The sequence below is a fragment of the Suricata suricatta genome, chromosome 11 (assembly GCF_006229205.1).
Source record: "Suricata suricatta isolate VVHF042 chromosome 11, meerkat_22Aug2017_6uvM2_HiC, whole genome shotgun sequence".
NCBI lineage: Eukaryota > Metazoa > Chordata > Mammalia > Carnivora > Herpestidae > Suricata > Suricata suricatta.
Window position 1 is genome coordinate 59,199,131 of NC_043710.1, and position 14,438 is coordinate 59,213,568.

General features: G+C 46.5%; 1 protein-coding gene across 1 annotated transcript in view; it reads left to right on the plus strand.

Annotated features, from left to right (window-relative positions):
• Positions 1-14,438, plus strand: part of USP35 (ubiquitin specific peptidase 35) — a gene marked incomplete at its 5' end in the record, with an annotated part of 42,014 nt that continues 27,576 nt past the window's right edge. The window contains 6 exons of the mRNA XM_029915639.1: positions 1-277; positions 1,337-1,469; positions 2,963-3,092; positions 3,498-3,599; positions 5,125-5,283; positions 9,814-10,007. Coding sequence (XP_029771499.1) covers positions 1-277; positions 1,337-1,469; positions 2,963-3,092; positions 3,498-3,599; positions 5,125-5,283; positions 9,814-10,007 — 995 coding nt within the window. The remainder of the gene's footprint in view (positions 278-1,336; positions 1,470-2,962; positions 3,093-3,497; positions 3,600-5,124; positions 5,284-9,813; positions 10,008-14,438) is intronic.

Here is a 14,438-nt window from a genome sequence, read left to right on the forward strand (position 1 = left end):
TGTGAGCGCCCAGGGCCCGCGGCCTGCGCGCAGGTCGCCCGGTTGCTGGCGAGGCACCCGCGCTGCGTCCCCGACGGCCCACACCGCCTGCTTTTCTGCCAGCAGCTGGTGCGCTGCCTGGGTCGCTTCCGCTGCCCGGCCGAGGGCGAGGAGGGCGCGGTGGAGTTCCTGGAGCAGGCCCAGCAGGTGAGCGGGCTCCTGGCGCAGCTGTGGCGTGCCCAGCCCGCTGCCATCCTGCCCTGCCTGAAGGAGCTGTTTGCCGTCATCTCCTGCACAGGTGTGTGTGTGCTGGGGGTGGTGTGTGGGTTCGTGTGCACCATGAGCCCAACATGCACCGGGCAGGTGCCTGCACATGTGGGTTCCCTTGCTTGGCGTGCCCATGTGGAGGTCTGGCAGGTGTGTGTAAGGGGTTAATGCGCAGGTGGGGGAATGCGATGTTCCTTACTTTAGTTAACAGGGCTATCCTGGGGTCCTGCGGTGGATCTTGTCCTGTGGTGAGTGATGGGCACATATCGAGGAGCAGACTGATGGGTGAGGAGAAGGACCGACTTAGCATGCTGGCCAGAAGCAGGACTAGGGGCCGAGGGAGACAACAGGAAGGAGTGGGTGGGTGGGTAGGTGTTATCAAGCTCTTTGGGTCAGGTAGTTTTGTAGAAGTGGTGACTTGATTCAGGTTTCGAGAGATGGGCAGCAGCAGGGGCGAGGTGTTGTGGGCAGGGAGAGGCAAAGTTCTGGACCCACGATGGAGTCTGAACATCTCAACTCTGAAATGTAAAGCACTTAGTCCTCCATTGACAATTGTGGTACTTGGACTACAGTATAAACGAGTGAAATAAGATCTCTGACTTCCCTGAATATAGGGCTGTTCAGTTGAGAGGAAAGGAATGCGCCTGGTGGGATAGAGAGCCAAGGGCAGGTGTATAAGCCCTTATCCAGTTGGACAACAGATTTTTATAACTAAATGTTCTTTCTCACCTCTAGTCCTTTGTGTGGTTCCACCCAGAATGTCCTCCCTCAAGTCGCACAGCCCTTCTATCTGTTCTTGCCAGTCCCAGTGTTACCCTTTCCTACAAATTTTGCCTGTATAGGCACGATTGGTGGTGGTGGTGGGTGGTCAGTGCTTTCTCTGTGCCCATACAGGGCACATGAAGGTTTGTTGTGTGAATAAGCTAAGGTGGGATTGGAGGCTGTGATGCTGTAGGAGGTAAGGGGGTGGTCCCACTGTGCTCTTTGCGGAAGCCTAGCCTAGTTCCTTGGCAGCATGAGGGTATGGGGTATTGGGGGAGAAGAAGGACCTACCTGTCTTGCTAAGCTCATCCCAGTCCCCCCATTCCAGAGGAGGAGCCTCCGTCTAGCGCCCTGGCCAGCGTGGTCCAGCACCTTCCTTTGGAGCTAATGGATGGTGTCGTCCGGAACCTCAGCAATGATGACAGTGTGACAGACTCTCAGATGCTGACGGCCATCAGCAGGTGGGCTGAGGGCTGGGTGGTAGTCAGGTCTCCCTCCTTCCGCTGGTTGCTGTTGCTAGGCTAGATTTAGTGTCAGAGGCCCAGGCCCTCATGCTATTTCATTCATCCATCATGTTTTGAGCCCTGCTCTGTGCCCGGCCCAGGACTGGATGTGGTAGATGCAGAGAGCCTTTCCCTAGCAGTGCTCTCAGGTTGGTGGCTAACTGTATGATTCTGGACAAGTCAATGAACTCTTTGAGCTCAGTTTAACCCCTCTGTAATAGCAAAGGTGGTGTCAGAAGTTGTTAGACTTCCATGGGGTCATACTAGGAGCTGAAAGTATATTATGAAGTGCCTTCTGAGTTTGGCAGATATGATAGATGGCGTTTGGATGCTTTTCAGCTCATGGCTTTTGCATATCTCCTCACCTCATTTGGATGTCATCACACCTATGATCTAGCCCCACCTGCTGGTCCAGGGATCCCAGAATACACTGCCTACCCTCCTGCCTGCAGGCCTTAGGCTCTGTAGATCCCATTTATCTGGCATGCTGTCCATACCTGTGTGCAGATCTGCCATCTCCATTAGGCCTTCCTGAATTTCTTGTCTTTAGTGGGTAAGAGTGTGGGCTCTAGAGGTACGTGGTCTGAGTGCAAATCCTGGCTCTACTGCTTCTAGCCTGTGTGACTTTGGGCAAGTTACTCCACCTCTGTAGGTCTCAGCTTCATTAATAAAATGTGTAATGGAACCCATCTTATGGGGTTGTTGCAAGGATTAAGTAAAATAACGTGTAAAATGTTTAGAGCAGTGATGATAATTACTATCATAATTATTATGACCTTACTCCTTCATTGTTCAACCTCTTTATAGCATAGCCTACAGAGTCCAAAAATAATGATACAGTGACATTTTCCTGAGTGCCTGCTTTGTGGCAGCTTCATGCTGCGTGCGTACAAGCATTATCTTGTGGGGGTCAGATAGGTTAATACATGTAAGGCAGATGGAGTAGTGCTTGGTGCAGAATTAACACTACGAGAATTAGCTATTGTTACCTCTTTTAATCCATACCACAGCCCTGTGAGGTAGATATTGTCCCCATTTTACAGAGGAGGAAACTGAGGCTAGAGAAAGTGATTTGGTCTGGGTCATAGGCAACGGTTTGCTTTAGCCAGAGCTTGCAACCTGGGGACAGCGCTCCTGCAGGTGGGCCCCATGGTCCAATCAGAGACAGTTGAAAGCCGTTATACCCCTCCTGGGGGGAGTGAGGTTTGGGCTGTTGAGAGGGCCTTCCCTTCCTCCTTCTGCACTGGGAGCCCCAGTCTCTGCCAGATGCCTGTGCTGGGCTCATTTGCAGTTCTCAGAGGTGTCTTGTCTATCCCACCGACCCTAGGGCTGCTCAGTGCAGGTACGGATCAGTGTGGGGGTCTCAGGACATCCTGGCTAGTGCCTGGGCTGCCCCCACCCAGGCTTTTGGGCCTCCCTGGTCCTTGTGTCATTGTAACTCCCCTCACCAGGATGATCGACTGGGTGTCATGGCCCCTGGGGAAGAACATTGACAAGTGGATCATTGCACTGTTGAAAGGGCTGGCTGCTGTTAAGAAGTTCAGCATCTTGATCGAGGTTTCGCTCGCCAAAATTGAGAAGGTTGGTGGGCCCCTGTCTAGCCCTGGCTTATGGCTTTTCCCACTCTCTCTTTCCAGGGGCAATGTGGGTCTGGGAGGCAGAGCACTGGGGCTCCCACCCAAGCTTGCTGTGACCTGGGACAATCATTGACCTAGTGTGGGCCTCAGGTTTCCCATAGTGATTTCTCTGCTCTTTCGAGCATATGTGTCTGTCACTTTTGGTCTGTCTGTCCATCCATCTCTCCCATCAGATATCCGTCTTGCTTCCCATCTGTCCATGACTAGATCTGTGGCATGTCTGTGTTCTTGGTCCTGCATGGGCCTGCTGCCTCAACTCTAGAGTCTCTGACTACCTTTCAGGCCTGTGGCTACACTTGGCCTATGGGGCCCCAGCGTGGGGGACTCCTGACCAGGGACTCTCTTCCAGGTTTTCTCCAAGCTTCTGTACCCCATTGTCCGAGGAGCTGCCTTGTCTGTCCTCAAGTACATGCTTCTGACCTTCCAGCACTCCCATGAAGCCTTCCACCTGGTAAGGGCCCTGCATGCTGGGGGAGGATGGATGAGGGTGGGCGGCCCTTCATCCCCCACTAGTTTGGGTGGAGACTAGACATGCTGTCTCTATTGGGGTTGGAGGTTTGAAGCCTAAGACCTTAAAATATAGGATACTAGGACTGGAGAAGACTTGAGACTCCATTTTGCAGGAGTTTTATAGGAGACTTAAGGCTAGAGAATTTGCATGGCCTCCCAACGGGCCCATAGTGGAGTGACAGCCCTAGAATGATGACAACTAATGTTCTTTTGGGTACCTGCAGTGTGCCAGGCACAGTACTAAACACAGGACATATATTAGTTCTCAGAGTAGCCCTAAGGGAGAGTCTGTCCTTTTTTCCATTTTTCAGCTGAGAAACTGCAATTTAGGGAGGTTAAATCACTTGTTCCAGACACACAGCTGGTGAGCGGTACCAGAGTTGGTCTGACTTCTGACCCATTGTCTTTCCTATACCTTGTTAACCAACCAGCACCTGGGCGGCCTGCCTCCAGCTCGGGCCCTTTCTGCTGTCTTTGGGGCCATCCTTTGGGAAGGACAGCTTGTAGTCCTTGGAGGGGGGTGGTTACCCTCCTGCCTTCCTTCCCCAGACCTGCAGATGGGTCCTTAGATACCGATGGCTCCTGGTCAGGGCATAAATTTCATGTTTTATAATTTGCTGCAGCGGGAAAAGCACAGCACCAGGGATTGGGATGGTTGGGATTGAGTCCCATCTGTGCCATTTGCCAGACGTGGTGACTTTGATCCAGGTGCTTATGTCTGAGGGCTTGGAACAGGGTAAGCCCCTAAGATGGTGGGAGAGCATTATATGAGGTGGTATTTGTCAAGAGCCTGCCACAAGTGCTTCCCAGGGACTGGACAGATACGTGTTTCTTCTCATCCTTCTCCTGAGCTCCCTGCTCCCAGTCCTTGTGGGCTGACTCTGTCCATGTCTGGGACATTGTGGTAGAGCACCCCCATGGTCTGAAAGTTAGCACTCTGTAGCACAGAGGAACGAAACGGGCTTTGGATTTGCACAGACACATCAGCTTCTCCCGTAACACATGGGAGAGGTTCTTGGTAAATTATATAATCTCTCCGGCTTCAAATTCTTCATCTATAAGACGGAGGTAATAATTGCCAAATAAAGTCATTGTGAGGTGAAGTGCTTGACCCATAAGTGTTTGGAGACAGAATGATGGTAGAAAGAGGAGTAGCCCTGGCCACTCGGGCCAGGCTCTCCTGAAAGGCCAGCGGGAGCTTGGCTCAGGCCTCCTGTCAAGTGTGGGGAAGGAATCATTTATCCCATTTGACAAGTAGACTTAGGCAGGATATCCAAGGTCATGTGTATTGTAAAAAGAGTCACTTGCCTGCACAGCACAGGGTCCCATGTAGACGAAGGGGACAGTGGCAGGTGGACAGACCTCCCTGCCTCAAGGAGCTCTGGGTATTTTCAGCACTGACCACCAGCCCATGGCTCAGGTGAGTGGTGAATGGTACGGAGCCTAATCCTCCTTTGCTCTCACAGCTCCTCCCTCACATCCCCCCCATGGTGGCCTCTCTGGTCAAGGAGGACTCCAACTCGGGGACCAGCTGCCTGGAGCAGCTGGCGGAGCTGGTCCACTGCATGGTCTTCCGCTTTCCAGGCTTCCCAGACCTGTACGAGCCTGTCATGGAGGCCATTAAGGTGAGTGACAGTCTCCCACTGCTTCCTTGCTCTACTCCAAAAAGCGTGCGTGTTTGGGCCTTCCTCAATGCTTAATACAGGTTAGTGACCGCCCCCGTCATTTGCTCTCTGCCTGTCTCCCATTACCTCCTCTAGCCCACCTGTGCTTTAAGCACACTGAGCCACCTGCCATTTCCCTGGATGGGTCACCTCTCTTGATTGGTCCGAGCTTTTGCATATGCCATTCTGTCTTCTAACTATGAACTGTTCTCTTGATCTGCATAGATAGCTCCTATATCCATTGAATCTTCTCCACTAAGGCCCTGCTCAAATGTTACTTCCCTCAGGAAGCCTTCCCCGACAACTCTTGATAACTATCTCCCACCATAAGCAGGGTCAGGACTTCTCTGGGCTTCCACAGCTCCCACATCCCTGTGTCATGTGTTGTCACTATTTGTGTGTTTGTCTCCCCCAAGCTGTAGCACTCCAGAGCAGGGATTGTTTACAAGTGTTCACATGGCTTTACTGAGGCTCTGCTTTGTACCAGGCCCAGGCTGGGGACTGGGGACACAGGCCAGAGGCAGACCAAGTCTCCTCCACTGAGGAACCTGCAGCCTTGTGGGGCGGCAGGCTTGCCCAGAAGTCACTCTGATCTAAGTGTCTTAGGAAACACCTGTGAGGAACCAGAGATGGGCAGGACCATCTCTAATTAGGGGGAGACTACCAGGAAGAATGGATTCTGACCTGGGCTTGTTAGGTTGCTAGGACAATAACATTTGTAGGTAGTGCTACTTTTGACAGTGTTTTCCATATGTTTTGTTTTTTAAAGCCCACAAGAAACCAGAAGCAGGTACTATTGTTACCTGAATTTCATAGATGAAGAAAATGAGACTTGGAGAGTCTCGGTAACTTGTGCAAAGTCATGGAGGGAGTGAGGGACATAAGCAGGGTGCTTGGTTTCTGAGCCCTTTCCCTTCTCCTGATACAGAGGACAGGTCCAGGTGTGGGTGAAAGATGTCTAGGTAGGTGGCGGCCCTTATAGACCCCTCTGATCTGACTTTCATTTCTGTAGTCACAGCAGATAGATAACCTGAAAAGCGTCCCACCACAAAACACCTAGAAATGCTTGTTAAAATATAACAAACGTCTTTTTAAGTACATAGCTGAGCTTGCAAGAAAGTAATGGGGAATTCCCAGGGGCCAGAAAGGAAGCCAGAACTGGAATCCAGAATGGTAAGTGAGAGATGATGCTCTTTTTGCCCTGGGGTGGGGAGGGAGTGAGGGAGGGTGAAACCTTAGTCACCAAGCAGCTTGAGCTTGTAGGGACAGGGGGTGAGACTTAGGGCCTGCTCCCTCTAGGGCATTAGCACTAAGAGGCCCATATATGCCCGGACCCAAGAAAGGCTTTATTGTTGGCAAATGAGTGAACTAGAAAAAAATACATATATGTCAAGTAGCTGTCAAGGAAACTTTTCTGGCTTGGTCTGCACTCTGGATTGAGAAAAAGGAAATTTGTAATCATTGGCCTGCTCTCTTATGGGTTTAGGGCTTCAGTTCTCTTTGCCTTTGGGGTTCTGAGACTCCTAAGCTTAGGCACTAACATTACAAATAGTTATGAACTTGTAATACCCAAGAGTTGCTTTATAGAAACAGAAATGAAAATGCTTTCAAGTCACAAAGATAAAGTTCTGCCAAAGATGAGTTTATAATCCAAAAATGACAAAACACACAAGGGAACAATCCACCACAAGTGAGAGAGAGTAGATACAATAAACAAAACCTCTGGCATTTACTTGGGTCTTTGCAGTTTTTCCAACCTGAGAATTTGAGAGAGCCATCCTACAATAGAAGCAGCTACCTTGCTAGATCACGAGCTGCCTGTCACTGAAGGTAGATGAGCAGAAGAGACAAGGCTTTGACTTGTTGGAAATGGCTGTTACTGTTTCCTACTAGCTTGTGAGCTTCTGGAGGGTAGGGACCATGTTTTGATCTCTGTGCCCTGCAAATATCTGTGAGTGAATGAGCATACGGAGAATGCTGTCCTGGAGGCATGAATGAGGAGGAGGGAACATGGCCCTGCAGTGAGCACTGAGGAAAACCCACACTGAGTGAGACTCAGGCTTTTTACACTAGGGGCTGTGGTCTGATCCAGGAGACAGTCTGTAAATACCTTTACCAAAAGGTTCAGGCAGCTAGGCTTTATAAGAAAGGTATAGAGGACATGTGTGCCCTACTCAAGAAGATCTGGGAGTGTCTTCTAGAGAAGGGATATAGGAGTTAAGGTTTTGAGGGATGGGGGCTGGCAGTTTGAAGCCCCTGCCAGAGGCGACAGAGGGAAAGGTGTGGGAGGGGAACCTGCAGTTTTATCAACACAGTGGAAGGGACGTCAGGAAGATCAGACTGGAGGGCCTTACACCAGACTGACTGTTCAGTCTGGCAGATAGGGGCTTCTCAAACATTTCCTCTGAATCCTTGAGCCCAGAAAGGGGAGCTGACACAAGCTCAGTGTTTCTCTAAACTCAAGTATTCAAGAATGGATTTCATAATGACAAACATTTGTTTTATTGTAAACATTTTTATTCCTTGAATATCAGAGAATATAGCTTCAAGGGAGATGTGCTATATTTGTCCTGTGGCCTTGAATACCTCTTGGTACGAGCTAGTTCAAGAGGCAAGATAGCAAAGTATCCATAGGATTTTTAAAAAATTTTTTCTAAAACTAATTAATTTATTGGCTAAGAGAGCCATCATATGTAAATTTCCAGTAACATTGGGAGTACTTTATGGTTTTGCTTTATTTTATGTTCCTTAAAGTACCAAGTTACTTTCTTTGAGAAAAATGGCATTTGATGTTTTTTCTGTGGTGTGGATAGTTTTGCATCTTTGTGTGTACTTCCGTGCATGGGTGAAGTTATTTTATTTTTTATTTTTTGCCTTTTTGCCCCTATTCATGTTGTGTGTGGAATGGGAACTGGATAGGGGATAATAGGAAGAAAAAAGAAGGTACTAAGAAGATAATGAAGAAGATAACGAGATTGTACCTTTTTTATCTTGGCTCTGGAGGCTCCTATATATATATATATATATATATATATATATATACACACACACACACATATGTATATATATACACATATATACACACACACACACACATTTTTATCATTTGTGAGAGATGACTGACTGATCTGATAAACAGTCTTGGGAAATGAGCGAGCAGAAGTGTTAAACCACTGCTTGAGCTGCACCTTCTGCGGTGGTCAGATGATGTGGGCTGGGGAGACCAGAGCTTTCAGTGCTCAGCTGGTTGGAAACCCTGGAGGCTTGGAGACATCTAGGGACTGTGCTCAGGATCTGGAAATGATGGGGCTATGAGGATTGCCACTTAAATCTGTTAAGTAACTCCGTTTTATGTCTAGGTGTTTTCCTTTAAAATAGATTATCATTAGAATCCGTGCTGGGTAATGTTCTTTGAGGTGCATCTATTTTAATGTGAAAAAGGAGAATGAGTAAGAAAGTGTGCTAATCCTTGAGCCCTTGACCAAAGACCCATACCTCAGGGCCCCAGGACTCTCCACCATCCTGTCTGTGACCAGGGACCCATACCTCGGAACCCCAGGACCCTCCACCATCCTGTCTGTGACCAGGGACCCATACCTCAGGCCCCCAGGACCCTCCGCCATCCTGTCTGTGGGATCTTGCTGGGAGGCGGTGACTAATTAAACCGATGGCAAACCTAAAAGTAGAAGGAGAAGTGGGAGCATCATTGTGTGCAGGCGCAGTTAGAGTATGGTGCCAAATTGATATGCCTTACTTGACGCATATGAAGTAGTTGCGTCTGAGAGGCTCACTGACCATAACCAGGCAGCTAGTTAGGACAAGAGTCAGGACTAGGACTCAGATCTTGATGCTGTTGAATCTACTGACTTGTGAGCCTGTGTGTTCATTGCTTAGAGTCTGCCATACACTGGGCTCCGCTAAGAACATAAGGATTCTTTGCTTACTGCCTGTATATCCCTGGAAAATTCTTTTTTCCAAGTCTTGGTTTTTCATCTATAAAATGGGAATTAAGAATTTTTTTTCTTAAATCTTTTTAATGTTTATTTTTGAGAGAAAGAGACACACAGAGTGCAAGTGGAGGAAGGGGCAGAGAGAGGGAGACACAGAAGCTAAAGCAGGCTCCAAGCTCTGAGCTGTCAGCACAGAGCCTGTTGTGGGGCTTGAACCCACAAACTGTGAGATCATGACCTGTGCTGAAGTCGGACACTTAACTGACTGAGCCACCCAGATGCCCCTATAAAATGGGAATTTTATACCTTCCTAAGACAGTTGTGACATGAAAGGTCATATAGAAGGCTCACATGTCAAAATGAGAACCTAGAGTAAGTCTGGAAGCAGAAAGTTGTTAACACATATAATGAGAACATTTGTGGGGCAGTGTGCATGGGTAGGGGTGGGGTAGGCTGTAATCCAAGAAGACTTCCCAGAGGAAGTGATAGTTTTTGAGCTGACTGTGGTCTCCACCATCCTGCTGACTTGTTCCCTCCTCAGGACCTCCATGTTCCCAATGAGGACCGCATCAAGCAGCTGCTGGGGCAGGATGCCTGGACCTCGCAGAAGAGTGAGCTGGCTGGTTTCTACCCCCGGCTCATGGCCAAGTCAGACACGGGCAAGATTGGTTTAATCAATTTGGGCAACACATGCTACGTGAACAGCATCCTTCAGGCCTTGTTCATGGCTTCCGAGTAGGTGCTGCTTTCAAATTTTCTGTCTGCCCTTGTTTCTCTCCTTTGGGCTTCCTGGTGAATGGGGTAGCGGTGGGGCTTTGGAGAGGGTGGGTCTTGGTTTGCATTGATGGCATAATTTCCTGAGGTCTGTGGGTATGTGAGGGGCAGGTGAGAGGTCCCAGAAGGCTCCAGGCCATTGCCAAGGCAGTAGGTCAAGACTGGATGGGAACTTGAGATGAGACTTCTGGAGCTTGAATGGGTTCTGCTCAGGGTTGGTCAACATCACTGATTTTTCCCCTGGATGGGTTGTGTCTTCCTGAATAGAACGTCTGTTCATCCTGGTATTAGACATCCCCTGCTCCTTTCAGTAAAACAAAACCTTTTTTGTCAATGGCTACCTATACAACTAAGACTTGCTTAAAAATCACTTAAGGTTTAAGCCACAGAAGTAGACCTCTTTTTCCCACAGTTTGTGTATTTAAAATGCACATAGCATTTACTGTATTAACCGTTTTAATTGTGCAGATTAGTGGTATTAAATACATCTATGTTGTTGTGCAACTTTCCACCATCCATTCATGTAACTTTCATCTTGTAAATCTGAAACTCTATACTTAGTAAACAGTAACTTCTCATATTCCCATTCTTCCTTCCCCTAGCCTCTGGCAACCCTATTATGCTGGCCACCCAAGTGTTGCTTGTACATTTTGGCTATTGTGAGTACTGCTGCTGTGAATATGGGTGTCCGAATAGCTCTTTGAGATACTCCTTTGAATTCTTCTTCATATATGTCTAGAAATGAAATAGTTGGGTCCTAGGGCAGTTCTGATTTTAATTTCTTGAGGCACCTCCATGCTGTCTTCCACAGTGTCTGTACCAGTTTGCATTCCCACCAGTGGTGCCTGAGGGTTCCAGTTTGTCCACATCCTTATGAACATTTCTGTTTTTTTGTCCGTAGCCATCCCAGTGGGTGTGAGGTAGTATCCCACTGTAGTTTTGATTTGCATTTTCCTAATGATCAGTGATGTTGAGCATATTTTCATATGCTTATTGGCCATGTGTATATCTTCTTTGGGGGGAAATGTCTATTTAAGTCCTTTGCTCATTTTGAATCAGGTTGTTTTTTGTTGAGATGTAGGCGTTCTTATGTATTCTGGATATTAAACTCTTCTCAGATACATGGGTTACAAATATTTCTCCCATACTGTGGATTGCCTTTTTGATTGGATATTTTTTAAATCTTGAAGTTGCATTTGTTTATTTTGATATATATTTGACATTCTATTAACTTCAGGTGTACCGTATATCTGATATATGTATGTCATTATTTTTATTTAATGTTTGTTTATTTTCGAGAGACAGAGAGACAGACTGTGAACAGGCGAGGGGCAGATAGAGAGGGAGACACAGACTCCGAAGCAGGCTCCAGACTCTGAGCTGTCAGCACAGAGCCTGACATGGGGCTTGAACCCATGAACCGTGAGATCATGACTTGAGTTGAAATCGGATGCTTAACTGACTGAGTCACCCAGGTGCCCTTGTATGTCTTATGAAATGAACACCACAATGAGTCTGGTTAACATCCATCACCACACATAATTAAAATTTTTCTTTCTTGTGATGAGGACTTTTACAACAATACAGTATTATTATTATTATTATTATTTTTAAATGTTTTATTTATTTTTGAGACAGAGAGAGACAGAGCATGAGCAGGGAGGGTCAGAGAGAGAGGGAGATACAGAATCCGAAGCAGGCTTCAGGCTCTGAGCTACTGTCAGCACAGAGCCCGACGCAGGGCTTGAACCCACAAATGTGAAATCATGACCTGAGCCGAAGTCAGAGGCTCAACCGACTGAGCCACCCAGGCGCCCCAATAGTATTATTAACTATAGGCACTGTGCTATAATTATGTCCCAAGATTTGTTATTATAAATGGAAGTATGTCCCTTTTGACCACCTTCATCTACTTCACCCACTCCCCACTTCTGGCAGCCACCAGTCTGTTGTCTAGATTTATCATTGTTTTGTTTGATTCCATACATAAGTGAGATCATACAGTATTTGTGTTTTTCTGTCTGATTTATTTCACTTTACACAATGCCCTCTAGGTTTATCTAATTGTCATATATTGCCGGATTTCATTTATTCTCATGCCTGAATAATATTCATTACATGTATAAGGAATTATATGTATTTTCTTTATTCATTTGTCAGTGGACACTTAAGTTGTTTCCATATTTTGGCTTTTGTAAATAAGGCTGCAGTGACCATGTGGGTGCATATACTTTTTCCAGTTAGTGTTTTCATTTTCTTTGGATAAATACGCCGAAGTGGAAATGCTGGGTCATAAGTTAGTTCTATTTCTAATTTTTTGAAGCCCCTCCACACTGTTTTCCACAGGAGGTAGATCAGTTTACATTCCCATCGGCCATATACAGATTACTTTTGTTCCACATGCTTGCCAACACTTGTTATTTCTTGTCTTTTTGATGTAGGATTCTAAAAGGTGTGAGGTGATATCTTATTGTGGATTTGATTTCCCTAAGGAAATTGATATTGAGCACCTTTTCATGCACCTGTTGGCCATCTTCTTTAAAAAATGGTCTTTTGAAATCTTCTGCCTGTTTTTTAATAGGATAGCTTTTTTCCTGTTGCATGAGTTTTTTTTTTAATTTTTAATTTTATTTTTGAGAGAGAGAGAGAGCATGAGTGGGAGAGGAGCAGAGAGAGAAGGAGACACAGAATCTGAAGCAGGCTCCAGGCTCTGAGTTAGCTGTCAGCACAGAGCCTGATGCGGGGCTCGAATTCATGAACCATAAGATCATGACCTGAGCCGCAGTCAGACACTTTACCAACTGAGCCACCCAGGCACCCCATGAATTCTTTATACATTTTGGATATCAACCTCTTGTCAGATATATGATCTGAAAATATTTTCTCTTATTCTATAGGATGCCTTCTCATTTTTTGGGTTTCCTTTGATGTGCAGAAGCTTTTTAGTTCGATGTAGCCCTGCTTACTTATTTGGCTTTTGTAATCTTTTTTTTTTTATGTTTTTTATTTATTTTTGAGAGAGACAGTGCAAACATGGGAGGGCCAGAGAGAGAGAGAGGGAGACACAGAATCTGAAGCAGGCTCCAGGCTCAGAGCTAGCTGTCAGCACAGAGCCCGACGCGGGGCTCGAATCCATGAACCGTGAGATCATGACCTGAGCCAAAGCTGGATGCTTAACCAACTGAGCCACCCAGGTGCCCCTGTAATCTTTATTTTTAGTGTCAGATCCAAAAAAAAAAAAAAATCATCACCAAGATGATGTCAAGGAGCTTATATATTCTTTTTTTTTTTTAACTTTTAAAGTTTGTTTATTTTGAGAGAGAGAGAGAGAGAGAGAGAACGCATGCATGTGCCTGCTCAAGTGGGGGAGGGGCAGAGAGAATCCCAAGCAGGCTCTGTGCTGTCAGAGAGGAGCCTGAACATGGGACTCCCACTCATGAAACTGTGAGATGATGACCTGAGCCAAAACCAAGAGTCGGATGCTTAACTCAGGCACACCAGACTACGTTTTCTTTTAAGAGTTAGATGGTTTCAGGGGCGCCTGGGTGGCTCAATTGGTTAAGCCTCCAACTTCGGCTCAGGTCAGATCTCACGTTCGTGGGTTCGAGCCCCGCGTCAGGCTCTGTGCTGACAGCTAGCTCAGAGCCTGGAGCCTGCTTCCGGTTCTGTGTCTCCTTCTCTCTCTGCCTCTCCCCCTCTCATGCTCTCTCTCTCTCTCTCTATCAAAAATAAATAAAACATTAAAGAAAATTAAAAAAAAAAAGGTTTAAGAGTTAGATGGTTTCAAGTCTCACATGCAAATCTTTAATTCATTTTGAGTTGATTTTTTTGTATGGTATAAGAGTCCAGTTTCATCCTTTTGCATGTGGCTTTCCAGTTACCCCAACAACTGTCCTTTTCCTCATTGTATATTCTTGGCTCATTTTTTGTGTATTGATTGACCATATAAAGCATGGGTTTATTTGGGGGCATTCTCTTCTGTTCCATTGATCTATTTTATTTAAAAAAATTTTTTTTAAATGTTTTTATTTATTTTTGAGAGTGAGCGAGCAGAGGAGGGTCAGAGAGAGAGAGAGAGGGAAACAGAATCTGAAGTAGGCTTCAGGCTCTGAGCTGTCAGCACAGACCCTGACGTGGGCTCAAATCCACGAACCATGAGATCATGACTTGAGCCACCCCAGCGCCCCTCCATTGGTCTATTTATCTTTTTATGCCAGTACCATATTGTTTGGATTACTATAGTTTTGTAATGTAGTTTGAAATCTGGAATTTTGATGCCTTCAGCTTTCTCTTTTTAAAAATTGCTTTGGCTCTTTGAAATCTTTTGTGGTTCCATATAGATTTTAGGGTAGTTCTATTTTGGTGAATGGAATTTTGATAAGGATTTCATTG